At 45.1% G+C, this 17906-nt stretch overlaps 1 protein-coding gene across 2 annotated transcripts in view; it reads left to right on the forward strand.

The window, feature by feature from the left end:
• The first annotated feature begins 10220 nt into the window (after positions 1 to 10220).
• Positions 10221 to 17906, forward strand: part of CD2BP2 (CD2 cytoplasmic tail binding protein 2) — a 224263-nt gene continuing 216577 nt past the window's right edge. Inside the window, exon 1 of one of the 2 annotated variants that reach the window (XM_069651655.1) lies at positions 10221 to 10354. In XM_069651655.1, coding sequence (XP_069507756.1) covers positions 10274 to 10354 — 81 coding nt within the window. In that variant the 5' untranslated portion in view covers positions 10221 to 10273. Of the gene's footprint in view, positions 10355 to 10598; positions 10716 to 17906 lie in introns of those variants that run through there. The other variant, XM_069651656.1, reaches the window with a different exon arrangement.

Here is a 17906-nt window from a genome sequence, read left to right on the forward strand (position 1 = left end):
TATCCATCATGGCTCCGAGCGCTCCCAGAATGCATTGCGCACCAGCGCCATTTTAGTTCAAGCATAACAATCGTTTCACCAAAGTAATCAGTAACTTAGGGGGAATCTATTAAAGATGGACACTGTTGTACATTACGTTGTCAATTAGTAGCGGGGGCTGACGTAGCAACCAAATGCAGTTGTGGGGATGTTCCCTTTTACAGACCATACTGTGAATGATTGAGCAGGTGTGTGGGAATGTGTAAGTGTCACTTAACTGTCTAACAGGCATGACCGTCAGACTGTAACAAGGACACAATGTTGAGACGAAGTAGTGATAGAGTTGAGCTTGTTAAATTAGATCTGTCCGACAAAACTTTTGTAGCAGACAATTGACTGTTACTTGATAGCCCAATATTGTGTAGTTGTTGCACAGCTACATCTTTAGGAACTGTAACATTACACTTAGACAACAGCTGATTTATTGCTGTGTCTTTCAATTGTCCAGGTTAAGTAACAGAGGCAGGTTCTGAGGAAGGAATGTAGGAGGAATGAAGAACACTAGCCACCCCCGCCAAAAGACTTGGTTTTCCAACTTCCACCCATCAGCTTTTCCAATATAATTTTCTGTTTTCTTTTGTTTTTTTCACTCCATTTTCTTGTAGTTCACACAACACACTTACATTTCCAGCAGTTGCCAGATTCCACCAGTAGCTGCTTTTACTCCTCTGCCTTTCTTTTTAAAGCATGAATTAGTCCCTCTGCATCACCACAATAGGTTTTAATTATTTCTTCAAATGTTTTCTGTGTCTTAATACACTGTTTCTTGGCAGCGGGTATGGAAAAGGCACGTTAAAACTTCAAAATGTGACTATTAATACAACCGACTTTTTGCTTGAGCTATACACTGGGGTGACTCCCCTTAAGCACGACCTCCTCCGTCCCCTTGGTTTAATTTTCTCTTATTCTTGTACTCCTTGGCACCCCCCCCCCTCTCCATGCAGCTACCCACAACTTGGTCTAGCTGTACACATACTCTGAACAGGACTACGGTCCCTGAGGCCGTTCAACCCATAGTGCTTTGAGATCATACCAAATGGTAAAAGGCGCTCTACAAATGCCATACACCATGAGAGAAATCATGTAGGTCATCTGTACTTTAGAGAGTTACTCTAGAGGATATAGAGATCCTGGAAAAGAGTGATGGGCATTGTGCAGCACTCATCTGTATGTGTGAAAAGAGGGACAGTCTCAGCGTAGGGACGTCAGATGTACCCTCCTCCCCCAAACATCAAATAAATGGACAAAAAAAACCAAATATAATACATTGCTTACCTGCTGACTGGAACGTATTTCTCTTCCACTTTCATCTGGACCCTCTATCAGCCATTTACAATTAATTTCACCAGGAATTTCCGATGGCTCAGCAATTCCCCATATTTTCTAATACACAGAGAATTGTCGGGATAAAAAAAAAGCACATTAAAGTGTGCCATGATTGGAATTATTACCTTAAAAAAACAAAAAATAAAGAAAGTATGCGCCAAGTATTTCAGAAACTTGTCTGCACCCAAAACCATGAACTTATAGCGGGCTTATGGACATGTTCCTGCCCGAAGTGTCCCTATTTGTGAGTGAAGCGTCTTTTGGTGCTTGGTAACTTCCTCAAAGACTTTCACCTATTGTGGCTTCAACTGGTTCCATCTGCTCGCTAATAAAATTAGAGGTGGGTTTTCTGGAGAGGCAATACGTTCTTAACTGGTGAACTGTTGTACCTAAAATGCTGCAGAGAAATGTTGTGTGTCCTTTAAAAAGACAAGAACCTGTTCCAGTTTATTAAATGTAAATATCAACCTTTGAAAGTCCCAGCTTGCGGACAGCAACATGTACAGGAAATTAGAGGGACTGGAAATAGGAGGGTGTGCACAGACAGAACCCATAACCAAAGTGAGCTTTACTGGTGAGGGAGCGGGAGGGAGACAAAAAGTAAATATTACACCTTAGCAGCCAGGCCTCTGCTAATATGAGCCAGGCACTATCCTCCAGAAGTGTCAACAGAAGACCCCCCCCTCCCCCAAGCATCGCTACTGTGCCTTAAATTATGCGCTACAGCTGAAATAGGGAAGCACTCAAGAGCAGAGGAAAATCCTGCAAAAAATGTAAACCAAGCCATGGTTAAATTTTGCAGAGGTGTGGTTTTCTAACATATGCGCCACAGTGTGATACACGTAGATAAATTATTACTTAGAGGGTTGGGTGGACCTATTGATGAGGAACATTGTAGGGGCATTGGAGTAGCAGCAGCGTTAAAGTCAGAGAGGGGTAGCCAGTAGGAGCATCTATCCCCTACTTGGCTACGGTTTGAAAGTAATCAGACTGATCAGTAGAACTGTCATTGTGTGAAACCAGAAAGGGGAAGGGGAAATCACCCCACACACAAAAAGGGGCCTCTATGTTTAATGGCTAGGGTGCCTTAAAGGCAGTGGCCTTCACACTGAGGGAGGGTGTGGGGGTGGGCGTGAAGCCTTTTAAAACAGGATAGTGGTGACTGATAGAAAATGGCTTTGCGTATAATAAATAGAAAATAAGCATAAGTGGCTTGTTGGAGGTCAAAAACTATATTTTTACTAAAAGGGGGGGGGGGGGCTCAGCATAAAGAAATTTGAAGACCACTGCCTTAAGGGAATAAAGTGACTTTCACGCACAGGTCAGAAAACTCCTGTTACTGCACCAGTCCAAGGCTGCTGAAAAAAAATCCAGAAAAGCAAGAAAATAACTCCAAGCTCCACAACATCAAACGAAAGGAACTGGTCCCTTCATTAGAGACAAATAAAAAGTCAAAATGGCTCCCAACCATCATAATAAAAAGCATTAACCCCAGAACATTATAAACAATGATCAAAAAAGATCTTTTCAAATGAATGACAGTGATCAAAACTAGCCCTGGCAAGCATTCAAGAAATAAGTTACAAAGTTTACAGGCAAACTTTCTTCAATTAATTGCTGAGGTGCAATGGTTGGAAAAAACAAACCGCATTCAAGGGGCAATAAAAAGCCTCTGGGAACCTCATCAACATAAACAGAGAATGGGACATGTATAACTAGAACATGCAGTAATCTGCCCAAGTCCCTGAAACTTATGTTTGGATTTATTAAAACAGGTAGCAATGTCCCCAAATTGTTGTACATAAAACTGTCACCCGCCCAAAGGGTGGCACAACACCCTACTGTGAACTGAAAAGGCAATGGAAAATCAACTGGAGTAACCAAGCTCTTCATAATTTAATTAACATAAATGGCTGGAAAGCAATACCACAGCTCTGCCTCACAGGTATAGTATCCATAAGCATTACAAAACAAAATTATAGTATTTGAATGTCAGACTGTTTGCTTTTTTGGGGTTGGGGGTGCAGCTTTACAGAACCTCTTTAGGCATGCTTAAGCCTTGAACTTTTGAGAACAGATTACCTGTCCTGCATACTTTTCACATTACACAAATCTCAAACATATGCATATACTGCAACAATCTTCCCCAGCTTGAACGAGGTCGAAAGGGGGTTGGGGGAGGGAGGGGAAGTGTTCAAGACTCTCCTCTAATGCAAATCTCTTTCAGTTGTTGGATAATTAATGGAAGCCACTTAAGAAAGTGTCGTTCTGCGTTTTTACTTTTTTAGTTGGCTGGTTTTAATGACTTACCTCAAACCAATGATCAGGCCGCGAACAATCGGTTGAGGGAAATAAATAAGGGGGGGGGGCATCTGTCTACTGTTGGTTAGAGACGCCTTCTTTCCTCCCTTCTTAATGAGTGCTTGGATGGCCAATATCTGCAAACATTCTCTGTGCGCAGAAACAGCGAATCTAATTTGGAGTTTTTGTAAAGTAAAAGCAAATTCATTGCGATTGTTCATCCAAGCCCAAAGTGCCCTGTGCCACCAGAAGCAGGAAGACCGGAATCAAGAGCGCATTCATCAGGGCATTTCAAACACTCCCAGTCTGACACTACACCTGGTGGTGTGTGCAGTGCATGCTGTACCACAAAGTCTGCCACACATTTCAAAATGTGGCCACCCTTCATACCAGCCAAACAAAACTGTTCCCCTTGGCACCGTGCTTCTACATTAAGCAATAATGAAGATGCTGCGAAGGTCGCACACACTTCCCACGTTCCACACATCAACAATACTTACACAAGGGAAATCTATGACAGGGGGCGTCTGTGCACAGGCATGCAGCTGCCTGGGCAACTTATTGAAAATTACAAGTATAGCGTCACCGTGCCCTTTTTATAGGATCCGCACAGGGTCTACGCGACAATGCAATGTTCTTACGCAGACAACCAAGTCAAATCATGAGTATCACCGGGTCCGTGTGACTCCTTCCTTCACAGCAAAGCACTGGAATCGCTCATACCCAGCGAAGGTGTGGTCATAGGTAAGAGTTGTATATGCACCATACACGTAGCAACGTCGAAAACAAGGGCACCGCAAGCATGTGGATATTGGACTACTTTAAAAAGGAAAAAAAGCAACCAGAGATTTTACAAAGAAGGTTTGTTCAGTACATTCCGCTTCCGCCATTCAAGCCCGCACGTGCACCGTCCCATAGAAACCAGGCAAGGTCCAAGTGCTCTTCCAAACTAGCAATGAAAATATATGTTAACATATAACAGTGCCAGAAATTAGGTGTTTTGCCTTCTTTTTATTTAAAACATGTTCTTTATAACAAGTAACTCTACAGTATGGCAAGTTTGAAAGTGAAATACTTAATAATTGTTATCTTGCTGGCAAGACTAGGTAGGTGTCTGTATTTTCACATTCTAGCATAGTATACATGCACATGCAGGCATCTTGTCAGTGAGACAACACAAGAAAATGAAGGCACTCTGTCCTATACAGACAGGAAGAAATGCTGGGGGCGGAGGAAGACTTTTTGTGGTATCTGGCCGGTACAGTTCAATGCACTGCCTGGCAGCACTGAGCGGTAAAGTTAGCCAGATCTCCCTGCAATGTTCAAGCCCTAATCCCTCACCTAATAAGGCAGCAAAGTTAAGAAATCATGGCAAGGGAACTTCATGCTGTAGCACTCCCCCTCCCCAACCCCCTGCGGCCGCTGCTCTTCATCCACAAGACCCAATGCCAGACACTGCACCCACTTACACCACCACCGCCCGTACCACCCACCACCTCAGAACAAAGAGGCACTGCCTCCCACGGCCAGCCCTAGGATTTGTGGGCCAAGTGCGGCAAATTAAGTGCGGGCCCCTTAATTTGCATTTGATGACCAAACACAAAAGGGATATCGCACGATAATGACCACTACATTATGTAGGCAGCAGCGAAAAAATATAAAAACATCACTTATTGTCAAGTTCCAATAATGTAAATGGTGCTCCTAGTAATTTCTATTGGTTTTCACCGGGTTGGGATTACGGGATTGGTAGATGAATGGCTATCCGGGTTGCCCGCATTGTCAACAGCGTGTCATCCTGAAGGGTTGGGAGGGAAACAAGCCTGCACTGTTGGCTGAAGGGTTTTGTGAGATATGTTTAATTGTGCAGGAGGAAGGCACAGATTGTAGGGAGCCAACTGCTGCTTTGCATGTGCTTTCAAAATAAAAATGCCCCTTTGCAGTTCTTAACACGTTAAGAACGTCTTGTCCAAAACAATGGGCTCTTAAATAGGCTATCGCTAGTAAATCACACCCACTTTAAAAGCTCGGCATTAAGAAAGCGATCAACTGTGCTTAAGAGGCCTGCCGCGCCTATTGGGTCTGCTGGGAGGGGGGGCATTTGTCTCGCCAGCGTCGCTGCAGGAGGTTAACAGGTAACAAGTTGCCTCAAGTGACGAGGCAAAATGGAGCCAAACCTCGAGGTAAAACAGCATCCCCGTCCTCATGCATACTGCAGCCATACCTGCCTAAATTTCAAAAAGAAAAACACTGAAATTTGCGTCACACAATCCACCGCCCACATCGACTGAAGACTCTGCCCCAGCACACCCACTTTTGCCAACCAGCCCTGCACGGAAAAATCTTCTCAATGTCCCTCGGTTCACTCAGAGCGCCCAGGGGCCATGACTAATTGAACCAACCCACCCATCTGTGTATCAAGTTCACATGCGAGGTGCGAGTAGTTCATCTAGAGGCCTGCACTTTCATCAACAATTTTCTCTTCAACTTTTTTTATGTGTACTCAATTTTCACACAAATGTTGAAATAATAGAAGTATTTGTTTTTGAAGCGGTCAAAAACGGCAATCCTTATTTGGACAGACCCCCTACTAGAATTTAAATGAAAGGTGGGGACAGAAATTTGCTACTGTATGCAACTTTTAAATAATGTACTTTTTGTTTTTTGGGTTCATACAGTAAAACAGCCATTGTTTTTTTCTGCCTTAACACCAAACCACAAACTGAAGAATTTTCCAAGACTCCTGGAGCTGAGGGTGTCAAAGCAGTCATTTGCTCAAAGCCTTTGTAATGTTTCACACCCCTCTGCTTTGTATCAATGGTGAAGCCTCATAAAGGGCACTTCCCCTCAATACACTGTAATGCAAGTTGGAGAGTCACACAGGTTGAGACAGTCAGTCTCAGTTGAGGATTGAAGAATCGACTGACTGCTGTTTTGAGGAGAGGTGGTTGAGTCTCTCTGCATCCGTCATGGATGGTTGATTGATTTTGAAAGTGCCATGCTGTTTGTTTTGAGCATTGCGACAGACAGGATGAGCTGCTGAGACCGACTCAATTGCTGATCGGATGCTCAGAAAGAGAGGTTGAGTGGCGGGCAGAGGTCGGATGATTATGAGATGCAAAGTCAGGAGATTACTGTGACGGCAGCGAGCCTGAGGCGTGCCTTTCCTTGTGACACAGGGGATCGTTTAGCGGTCTCTGTCTCCACCTAGTGGCGGGAAGTGGCACTCTTGTAGCCTGCTTCCTTCACTGAGCTGCAACCTTCAGGAGCCTGCTTACATCCCGCTGATTCTTTTAGCAGTTACCCTTTTTTTTTTTAGGGTAATCAAGAGCTGCTTAAACTTATAACTAACTGCCCTGATAAGAACAAGCACTAGAAAGGGCGGCAAAGAGCACTCTACCTTTTTTCCCACTATCTTCTACCCCTCTTTTTCCCCTAGATCAAGCTTGGTGGCCCAAACATCTGAGACTCACCTTGTCCAGGACACTGAAGAAGAGATGCAAGATGTGGAGCTAGTCTGTCACAAGCGGAAGACTTGTGGAAACACATCACCAGCTAAAATTGAAGAAGATGGCTGAACCAACTGTTGCAGGCATGAGCACCAGCAACAGGTATGATGCTCTAAAGCATGAACAACCGAGCACAGAATCTGGCGATGCAGTGGACGAGCAGACGCCCCTCCCACCCAAGAAGATCCGGATCCTACCAGTGTTTGTGAAGAGCCTGAAGACGCACAAGGACCTGGTCGACTTGCTCCGACACATGAAACAACCTTCACGACCAAGCCCCATGATGAGCAGGTGAAGATATTGCTCATCACAATGGAGGACTACAGGAGCGAGACAGGCGCCTTCACCAAACAAGCATGCAGTATTACACCTTCCCACTGCTGGAGCGAGCGAGGTCCCAGAGGTTTGTGATCCGTGGCCCACCGGCAAACAACAGCATTGGAGACATTTCAGATGAGCTTGCAGGTCACTGCCTCCCAGTGAAGAGCGTTGTACAGCTGACAAGAGCAGGAAATGTCCTCCGTTTGTTGCCACCCTGGCACCAACCAGCGATGGAAAACCAGCTGACCTGACGAAGATCACACAGCTATGCAGTCATCACAGAAGCACCGAAGGGCAGACGGGGACCGATCATGTGCTTCAACTGCCAGTCCATCGGCCACACATCTGCCTTCTGCCAACAGGAGACATGCTGCATGCGATGTGGGGAGAACCACGCATCGCAACACTGCCCCCGAGACTGTACAGAGCCAGCAACCCGCGTCAACTACGAGGGAACTCATCCTGCCAGCTACCACAGTCAGTGCCCAGCCCCAAACCAGAGCAAAATTGGATGAGCAGCAGAAGAGGGCACCACGACCAATGTAAGCACCACGGTACCCAACAGAGGAGCAGCAGACACCACCAACCACACCAAAGCACTGCACATCACCAGGACTCAAAACAAACAACTGCCATGCAGAGGAACATCCCACCTCGCCCGCCAACAGGCCACGGCCCAGCGAAGACCCAGAGGACACCCACCACATCCGGCTGAGCTACGCCAAAGTCCTAAATCCACCACCCAACATGCCGCGAGCTGCAACCCCAGCGCAGAAGAGGGAACAGCGAGCTCCATCAACTGGAAGACCATCATTGTGAATATTGCAGCTTTTGTTGCAGAGCTTAACATCGACCCCCCATGACGATGGTGGCAAGGCTCGTACCGAGCCTATTCCTGGGCGAAGAAAGAAACCAACATGGCATCTAAACCCAGCTATGCCATTGTGATGTGGAATGCCAATGGTATCCAGAAGAAGACTCCTTCACCTGATGGAAACGAGAAAGATGAGTGCTGCCTTGCTGTCAGCGAACCACCTGCAAGGAAATCAGAAGCTGAGCCTGGCAAACCACAGGCCCGATAATACTCGGCAGAAGGCAACAGGAAAGATGGCAGCGCTCTACCCACTCCTGAAGACCAAGTCCATGCTCCTCCGTTCAAAGATCAACATCTATACGGCGATCAACAGACCTACCCTGATGTATGCCTCCCCAGCATGGATGACCTGCCATGAGCGACAATGGAAGAGTCTTCAGATAGTCCAGAACAAGGCCCTGCTGAGATCGTCTGGAGCTCCAATCTTCACAGGGATTGCTGAACTTCACAGAGAACTGGACATCGAGATGTTGGATGAACATCTAGCAAAGCTGAGCGAGAACCTTCTGCCAAGGACTGGATCAGAACTCAAACCCTCAGATCAGAAGACTCAATGCCACTACTGCAAACCCCTACGACCGCTACTTGCGGCCATCACGGCAAAGACCCTGTGAAACCAGCCCTACCGTGACAGGCCAAGAAGAATCCCAACCCACGACTACATACTCAACCCGAGAACATGGAGTAATGAGGCTCAAGCCCCGGTATCCAATAAACACAGCTGATGGATAAAATCTACCAGCAAGAAGAAGAAAGCAAGACACTGTGATGAAAAGTGAGCTGGTGGCAAAGCACCCTTCCAACGCTGGGCTGCACATTCACAGAGAAACACGCAGTGTCTTCACTGCAGCGCTCCTCAATTAACTTTTATCCTTCTCTTGCATGTGAAAAGAGGCAGCGCAATATATCTGCACGCCTCCTAATGTTACAGAATGAAGGGGCCCGTCACCAAACAGACAGAAACCCGGAGACTACATGCTCTTCCCCGTAGATCCAGAAAAAGAGCTTGGAAACCCGGAGACTAGGTAGGTATGGCTGCAGTGTGCGCCCCCTGTGTGCTCAAAGTGCACTGCAGCAAGCACACAGTCCACACTGCAGTCTGCAAGAAGAGGGAGTCAACAGCACCCTCTGCGTGGGGCCCTATGAGTGCAGGGCCAAGTGCAGCTGAACATGGCCTCGCGCCGGCCCTGCCTCTTCCACATACTCCCAACACTGAGTGCCTCAAACAACAGTGATAGACACCAACCCCCACTCTATCCACAGGAAACTTGCAGGTTGTTCCTCGGAGCATCCCATTATTCTTCTTCACAGGAACCAACTGCCACTCAGAACCAGAATCACTAAAGCCTGTGGCAGCCCCAAAGAAAGAAACTCACAACCTACCGCCAGCCAACGGCCCCTAACAAACTACCCACGTCTGTTCACACCTCCCCTTCCCCATCCCAAACAGCACCCCTTAGTCCACACTCGCACACAGCCATCACCTACAAACCACAACCTCTACCGCAGAATCGCCTACTGTCGAATTCCCATCCCAATGATCCAATCCGGTTCCCGTTCTCATATCACTGATGATGGTTGCTAAAAAAGTGCATGTCCCGCTATCAGACTTCCCTCGGAGACCGATCTCCAGCGACTGGCGATCGCTCTGATCCTCAGACGCCAGTTACGTCGGTACCCAATCAAAAGCGCTAACCCAGCTGCAACCTAACCACGCTCGGCCGAACGAATGGTTGCACCGGCCAGTGCTCAATCACGTGTGCCTCCATGATTCTCTTCCTGAGCACGTAAACGTTCTACATTGAAAACGTCTCTACGTCATGAAACCTTAAAGGCATTTCAGGAAAAGTCGGCAAACTTTTAAACAAACACACAATGCTATGGGGAATCATGGGGGCTTTAAATGTGTGTTTCAATTGATAATGAAAGCAACGTAAGGCCTCCCTTTACCAAAAGCTCCTTTTCAATTTCCAGGCAGCATCAGGTAAGTGCGTGCGATCTAGCTCTTGTATTGAATTTTATATGCATTTTCTTTTAGTGTCCGTTAACTCAGTTCATTCTCACCCCTTTGTTATGTTGGTAAGAGTTGCTCTTTTGCAACGGCTGGAAATGCACGTCGAAGTAAGAGGCTGCAGCTCAAGCTGTAATTCGTTGTATTGTACTCCTCACATGTTGTAATAAAAAATTGTAAGTACGTGACTTTCTAAACCTCTGGTTTTGAAATTACACAGGACAGCCTGTTGTTGGAATTGTAGACACTGTAGCTGCTCCGAAGCTTGTTTACGGTACAAATACACGCAGAAGCAGGAACTGCTGTGCTGCTACTACACAGACCGTGGTCTGATGTAAGTGACGACACATATATACCTATGTTTTATATATAAAATAATACCTGCGGCAGCTAATGCTTGCATACGTGCTGCTGTCTGCAGTTCCAGTACCTACTCTGAAAGTAATGAGTCTCCAGGGATAATGGCTACAGATTCGGTGCTTTCTCCGAGTCTTATGACCCCTCTGTGGATAATAACTGCAGGCACAGTTCTGTTCCTGGTCTAATCGCTGCATACACAGAAACAACACCCTGGTGATTATCGGCAGACGCTACCTTCTCTAGTGCTAATGGTCCATCACATCCTCTGCCTGGAGCGAATGAGTGCAGACACAATACCTGCTCTGGAGCTAATTTTTATTTATTATTACATTTGTATTGCGCACCTAACCCTCGGGCATCTGGGCGAATAAGCTTACGAATATGGTTACAGGTAATGCATGCTTAAGCAGAATGGTTACGTGATACACGATTTTGGTTACGTGTCCAACAAGCGTAAGAATTTGATTACAAGTTAAACAGATCGCAAATAATGCATGCTCAAGAATATGGTTACGGATTGCAGGCTCAAGAAAATAGTTACATATTTTGCAGTCTTAATATTTTGGTTACATGTGCAGCGAGCTTAAAGGATAGTTCCGGAACTTTTTTTTTATTGTCCCTACGGGTCGGCCATGTGTTTGTAAGCATAAATCGGTAGATCGTAGGAAACTTTCCTATGGACCTTACCCGACTTTTCGCCCATTATCGCACTCGAAATCAGCCTCCATTTTGTGATAATCCTATCATTTCGCCCCATCGACCTGGCTCACCTGCCTTTGCGGCACTAAATCAAATCCCCCGCCCCTGAAACAGACTTTATCAAAACATTCATATTCCCCGCCTCTATCCGTGACGTGACTGTGCTGCGTAGGCAAACGCGCCCAGGCGTCTTCTACGCGACTCCACACAGACCCCGGAAATCAACATAGATCAGCTCACAATACAGCGCACCACAATTCGGAATATGAAACTGTACTTTGAAATCAAACCGCAAGATTGTAAATGTGGTAAAGTACATTTATTTGACATCAAATGTTTAGAGAATATTCAGCGATTTGCATTTTTATTTGCTCATGTTCCAAAAAGTTCGTATTGAGGAACGCGATGGTCCTTTGCTGTACACAGGGTCTTAGAGCATCTCACAATACAGCGCCACAATTCGGAATGTGAAACCGTGGTTTAAAAGCAAACGGCAAGATTGTACATTTGGCAAAGTACATTTATTGGACATCAAATGTTTAGAGAATATTCAGCGATTTGCATTTTTCTTTGCTCTCGATGCATTTTTCTTTGCTCTCGATCCAAATTAGTTCGTCTTGAGGGAAGCGATGTTCGTGTGCAGTACACAGGGTGTTGGTTTACGATAAAAATAAGCTCTTCGGTCGCACTGATAATCGCATGGCTGTTCCAACAACGAGGCACTAGGCCACCACAACGGTAGGTATGTTGCATCTAACCGTTAGTACCGCGTAAGGGCATACTTGTACTTGGCGATCGTCCCATAAAATGGTCAGGGTGGTAACGTTGTTCACGCGGAGAAGCAACTGGCGGCTGTAGAAGCCGTCCGCCGATGTCTGGTACTCGTGACACAGACAGTAGTGAATGATGTACCTAAAAACATAAAAAATGAAATTAGTCTCACCATCAGATCCTTATTAAAATCATAGCGAGGACAGCGCTACTGGGTGTACACAAGTGTTTAAAGGCGTGGCGAGGCAGGGGGGGGGGGAGTGGAGTACAAGGTAAGTAGCATAAAATAATAAATAAATAGGGCCAGCTGGTGGCAAGTGCAAGGTAAGTGCAGAACAAGTGCTGGGAAGGGGGGGCTGTAGGATACTGAGACAGTCCCCCAGTGCAGGGGTTGACAGGGAGGCAGTGCAGGTGGAGAGTGGAAGGGCCCAGGACCGAGGTCGCAGACAGTGGACCAGTTGTAGCAGGGGAGAGGGAGAGAGAAAGCAGAAGCAAAGAGGAAGGTTTTGAGGTGCTTCAGTAAAAGCAGATGTTTCTCCTCAAGATAGTGCGCGGTAGAAAACAATATGCCACATAGAACGAACAAGTACAACTGAACCCGTCTTTAAAGCCACTGTATAGTAATGAAATTGCGGTATAAACTCATCAAAAGTTACTTACATTATATTTGCATTTTCCATTGTGTCTCTGTGTAGGGCAGACCCGAAACACCACTCCTTCTTTGCCGACGTTACTTCTTCTAATGAACGTGGCTCATCGTTTCGTTTCTGAAATTTTATTCATTATCTTTTCTTAGTCTTTCGGGATGGTCCCGGCCTGTCAAGGTCAAATCACAATAGAACCTTATACTGGGTCGTGGGCCGTTCCGCCACCCGAGCAAAACATCAAAGCAGCTGACCTTCACTTTGAGCGAGCACACATTTCTAGTTAGCTGCAGTTAGTGTAAGGGCATCTTGTCTGCGTGCCTTTTTTTTTATTGTCCCTATGGGTCGGCCATGTGTTTGTAATACGGAAACATTCTATAATTTTTGTAAAAATGATTTATATTACTGTTTGGTTTAATTTAATGCGCAAATGAACAAGGTTCGAGAGACACATTGCATTTACACTGAGCAATCACTTTTATTTACACAATACATAGCTACACATATGCAATGGGCCTGCAACATGAGGAGACTCGAGAGAACAGACAATCAAATTACAATCATTTAAACCGTGATGTGTATTTCTCAATGAGCTCTGCTTTAGGTGGACATGGAACAGAGGCAATGTTGGGTGGCAATGCAGTTGTCCCCTGCATAGGTTCGTTCACCACTCCATGTATGTGCCTATCGAGGACATCTACGATAAGTCTCTCAAACTCATATTGCATATCCTCAAACACTGGTTTGATCACCCATTGTTTACTTCTTTTAGTGAAGGCCTTATTGTAGCGACGCGTCCCTAAAGTTCCGGTCGTCCTACTTTGTTGACGGCCAACATTATGGTTATGTGCCAAGACCGCTAGCAGAGTCCGATTTATCATGCCTTCCATGCCAAAATGCAATCTTTTGGGCCTGTACTTTAGGCACATATTGTGGAACACCTCCAAATCTCCTGTGTGGCAGAATTCCGTGAGTCCCCTCAAATCTCTTGTTATAGTTTTATCAAATACAATCTTTTCAATGGCCTTGTGAGTGGGTGATGAAGGAATCAACCACTTCTTCTTCCGTGCCTCCTCTGTGGACAAATGGCCATGTTCACATTTGTGGAAATGTTCATTTGTCGACCATCGATGTACGTTGCTACAGTGCAACATTACTGACCGCCATTTTTCCAGTAGAATTTCCAACGACCCTTCACATGTTTTTGAGCTCCACCAAAGATGGTTGCTGATTGACTTGGACCACTGTGAAATACCTTGCATATCTTTTTTTTTTCCTGCAGCCGACAATTTTTTATTGATTGTTTTTGCAAGATGCCATACGTCAAATTGGTGATTTATATTTTTGTACTCTTCTCTCATTGTCTTGGCAATTGAAACGTGTCTGTCCGTGGCTATCAGGTCGATCACCATTCCCCGCGATTGTAGTTCTTGCAATGATGCTACAAAGCCAACTTTCTCCATGGCCACTGAGGATGTACTTTGTGACACCTGCACGACCACCGAACTCACAATTTTCTTACTTTCCATGTCCTGAAAGTGGTAGGTGCAGTACTTGGCTGAAAATCCTGGGCTGTCGCACTGTCCATCACCGGCTAGCCTGAAGCGTTTGCCCGCGAATGTACTTTCCATTGACATTTTTTCCATTCTCCAAGCTTCGCTGATGGCTGGAAATAGATAATCGGTTTGGTATTTGTAGAACTGAGTTTTCGCAATGAAATGGATTCCCACAAACTGAAAGAAATACTGTAACTTTTTAAAACTTGAACCACTAAAAAGTGCGGCCGCTGCACAAAGTAGATTGCCTGCTGGCAGTTGCCCCAGCATGGGTTGTGCAGACCATGCGAACGGATGATATTGTGTACAGGTGGCATGTATTTTAAGGTTAGTGCCTCGAATTGCACGAGTCACATTAATCAATGGCTCCCCACATACTTCCCCACCAACCCAATGCCCACATTTCATCATCATAATAATATCCATCAAACAGCTATCGAATACAATGAATTTGGCCTCTTTCCTTATACTGTCACTCTGCATCCCAGCTGGTTCGGCCTGTAACGTTGAGGACATGTCACTCGCATGAAAGGTACAATCTCTGATATCGTCTTCCGCTATGCTGAGTGATATTGATGGTGTTTCATTGTCGTCCATGTCATTCTCTTCCACTGCAACCACTGTTCCTTGTCCGGAGATGGGAGAAAAAAACAATGTCTTCAACTTTCGCGCGCTCTTATTTTTTGCGGGTGTGGATTCTGTGAATTGATCTCCGACTGCATCCAAACTACCAGGAGGACATTCACTATCAATGGCTGGTGGTGGTATAGCTCCGTTGTCAATCACTTCATATTCTTCCCATTGGCACGATGCATCTCCAGTCTCAAGTCCCTGCCAAAAGGTTTGACAAGCAACATCTCTCGTTCGCTTCACTGTCTGTGTAGATCTAGTTCTTACACCCACTCGCAACTAGAGGACAGATTAGAAAAGGGATGTTCAGTTTAAACACAACTTACAGTATTGAACTATTGACAGTGAAAGACAACATAATATAGTGAACAGGACACTAACCTTCTTTTGCTTTCTTTTCTTTGAAACTTTCTTGCCTCGAACTTCAACATCTGGACGCTGTTGCTCCGACTCGTGTGTGCATGTCTCCACTTCCTCTCGCGCTGCAACGACTATATTTTCATGATAAGCACATCCATCACTCACTGAGGCTCCATCGACTCCCTGAAACATAGAACTTTCATTAGTATGTATAATAATATTGAAAACACAAAATGTACTTGGGGACCAATACCCATACGTACATCTCAATAGCAAAACACGAATGAACGCATTGTGTAGAACATTCAAACGACAATGGTTCACGCATTGTTGATCTAGTTAGATTGAACTGTCAAGATCCATACCTCGGGCTCCGCATAGACTTCCATTGATGATATTATTGAAGATGACGCTTCAGCAACTCCCTGAAACACAGTAATTGCATTAGTATGGTTTTCTATTTTGTTTAAAAGAACATAAACTTTCTGCAGGCGTCAACGGCTCATCTAAATAGACCTGCACAAATGATCAGTTGTCTAAAATAAATAATGGATATCTAAATATGATTCGATTTGCTCCATCGTTGGAAGTGTCACCACCCAGAGATCTGCATCAACTACTAGGGGTGATGTTCTTGTTGAAGAAGCTCCGTCAGCTCCCTGAAACATAGTACTTGCGTTAATAAAGAAGGAAGTATAGCGGATGTAATCACGTCATTTGATCTCGCATGATTGATCTGTCAGTATCCATACCTCGAAATGCATAAGAACATCAAGGGACGCTGTAACTGCGGTGCACACTTCTGCAAGCTGTTGCGCCGACCCGTAACTGCATGCTCCCCCTTCTTCTTGGACTAATGCTCCATCGACTCCCTGAAACATAGGACTTTCATTAGTAATGAACACAATATTGAAAAAAGAAGACACATAGGAGGGCGACGACAGAAGGACATACCAATGGCTAAAAACGAAAGAAACATTGTGTGTAACAATCACGCTACAAGAATGCAACATCTGTTGATCTCCATCGATGGAACTGTCCGGAAACGTACCTCGAGCATCTGAGTGACATCTACGGTTGTCGTCAATGCGTTGGACTCCTCAGCATCTCCCTGAAAGACAGTACTTGCATTATTTTGGATAACAATAATTATAACTGAAAACAAAGACTAGAGGACGAGTACTGTGGTGTACCATTAGGTAAAATAATTACACGATCAATTAAAACTATTGATTTACATGCCTAAAACAAGTCAGTGTCAGAATAGCTAAGTAAGATTACCCGATAGGCGCTTGAAGTGGCTGATTACTGCAATAACGACACGGATGGAGAATCTTCCGCCTTCATATTGAGTGGATACATAAATGGGGAAATTATTGTTAGCTAATGCTACACACTACCGCAAGGCCGAGAGATAAATACGTAAACTTGACTCACCAGTGGAGGGATGTGGACGAATAGAGTGGGAATAGCGGTTGAGAGCAATTTTCGCCTCGCTCGCGGTGCTTTCTTCTTTATTAGCAATGATGTGGAGTACATGTCTGGGCTAAAGTGCCTGCTGCAGATGCGGTATCGATCACCCCTCTTGTCCGCAAAGACTTCTAGGACTCTACTTTCTAGCTCAGAGGCTGGATATCCGCAATATCAGACCCATTCTCTTATCTGGTCTATTGTCTTAGGGAAAACACGCATTATAGTACCTTCAGATTTGTTATGGGTCTTCGAAGGGCAACCGCCAATGGAACAGGCAGGCATTGTGGAAAGTTCTGAAAAGTAAAGATCAACAATTCTCTATGAATACCAATGTGTTAAAACATTAAATGACACATAAAAGGTTCAATGCAAGGTCCGTTTTGGTTCTTGGAACTATACACGTTATTCACATGCGGATAAGTATTTCAATAACTTTCAAAAAATAGAAAAAGTAATTTGACTAAACTCAGAACATGTGACTAGTTCCTTGCATGTACTGTCGTGAACGAAAAGAAAACATGGATGCAATTTGATGACTACTAGCAAATAGATATAAATTAAAAAATTGGACGCAAAATGATTATGGTACATGGACTTACCTTGACGAACAAACAGTTAGATGCAGGGATCAGAGTAGTTTCTTGTCATAGAACAGGGAGCAGTTCACAGGTTGCAAACTGACGAGTTTGCTCAAAGTGGTCACGGAAGTTCACAGAGACGAAGAGCAGATAACCAGCACCTTCACGGGTTGACTAGCAAAGCGCAAAGAAGTTCTCATTAGAAATATGAAGTGGGTTATAAAGAATTCGAAACAGGGGTGTGTTTGTGAATGAATGACGTGTATATGTCGTGGCATTATGCGGATTGCAGGGGGGCGTCCAGCGTGAGGGGGGATGCTTGGCAGGAGACACGGGGTCTGGAGGTAGACATGGGAACAACAACCCATGCTCTATAGACCACTTTGAAGTGTACGTGGTCTTTGGCACCTCTTGGCCTTTATCGCTCCCTGACAGCTCCACTTGCCAGCAGCAC

The sequence above is a fragment of the Ambystoma mexicanum genome, chromosome 3p, assembly GCF_040938575.1.
Source record: "Ambystoma mexicanum isolate Mex_15411 chromosome 3p, UKY_AmexF1_1, whole genome shotgun sequence".
Classification (NCBI taxonomy): Eukaryota; Metazoa; Chordata; class Amphibia; order Caudata; family Ambystomatidae; genus Ambystoma; species Ambystoma mexicanum.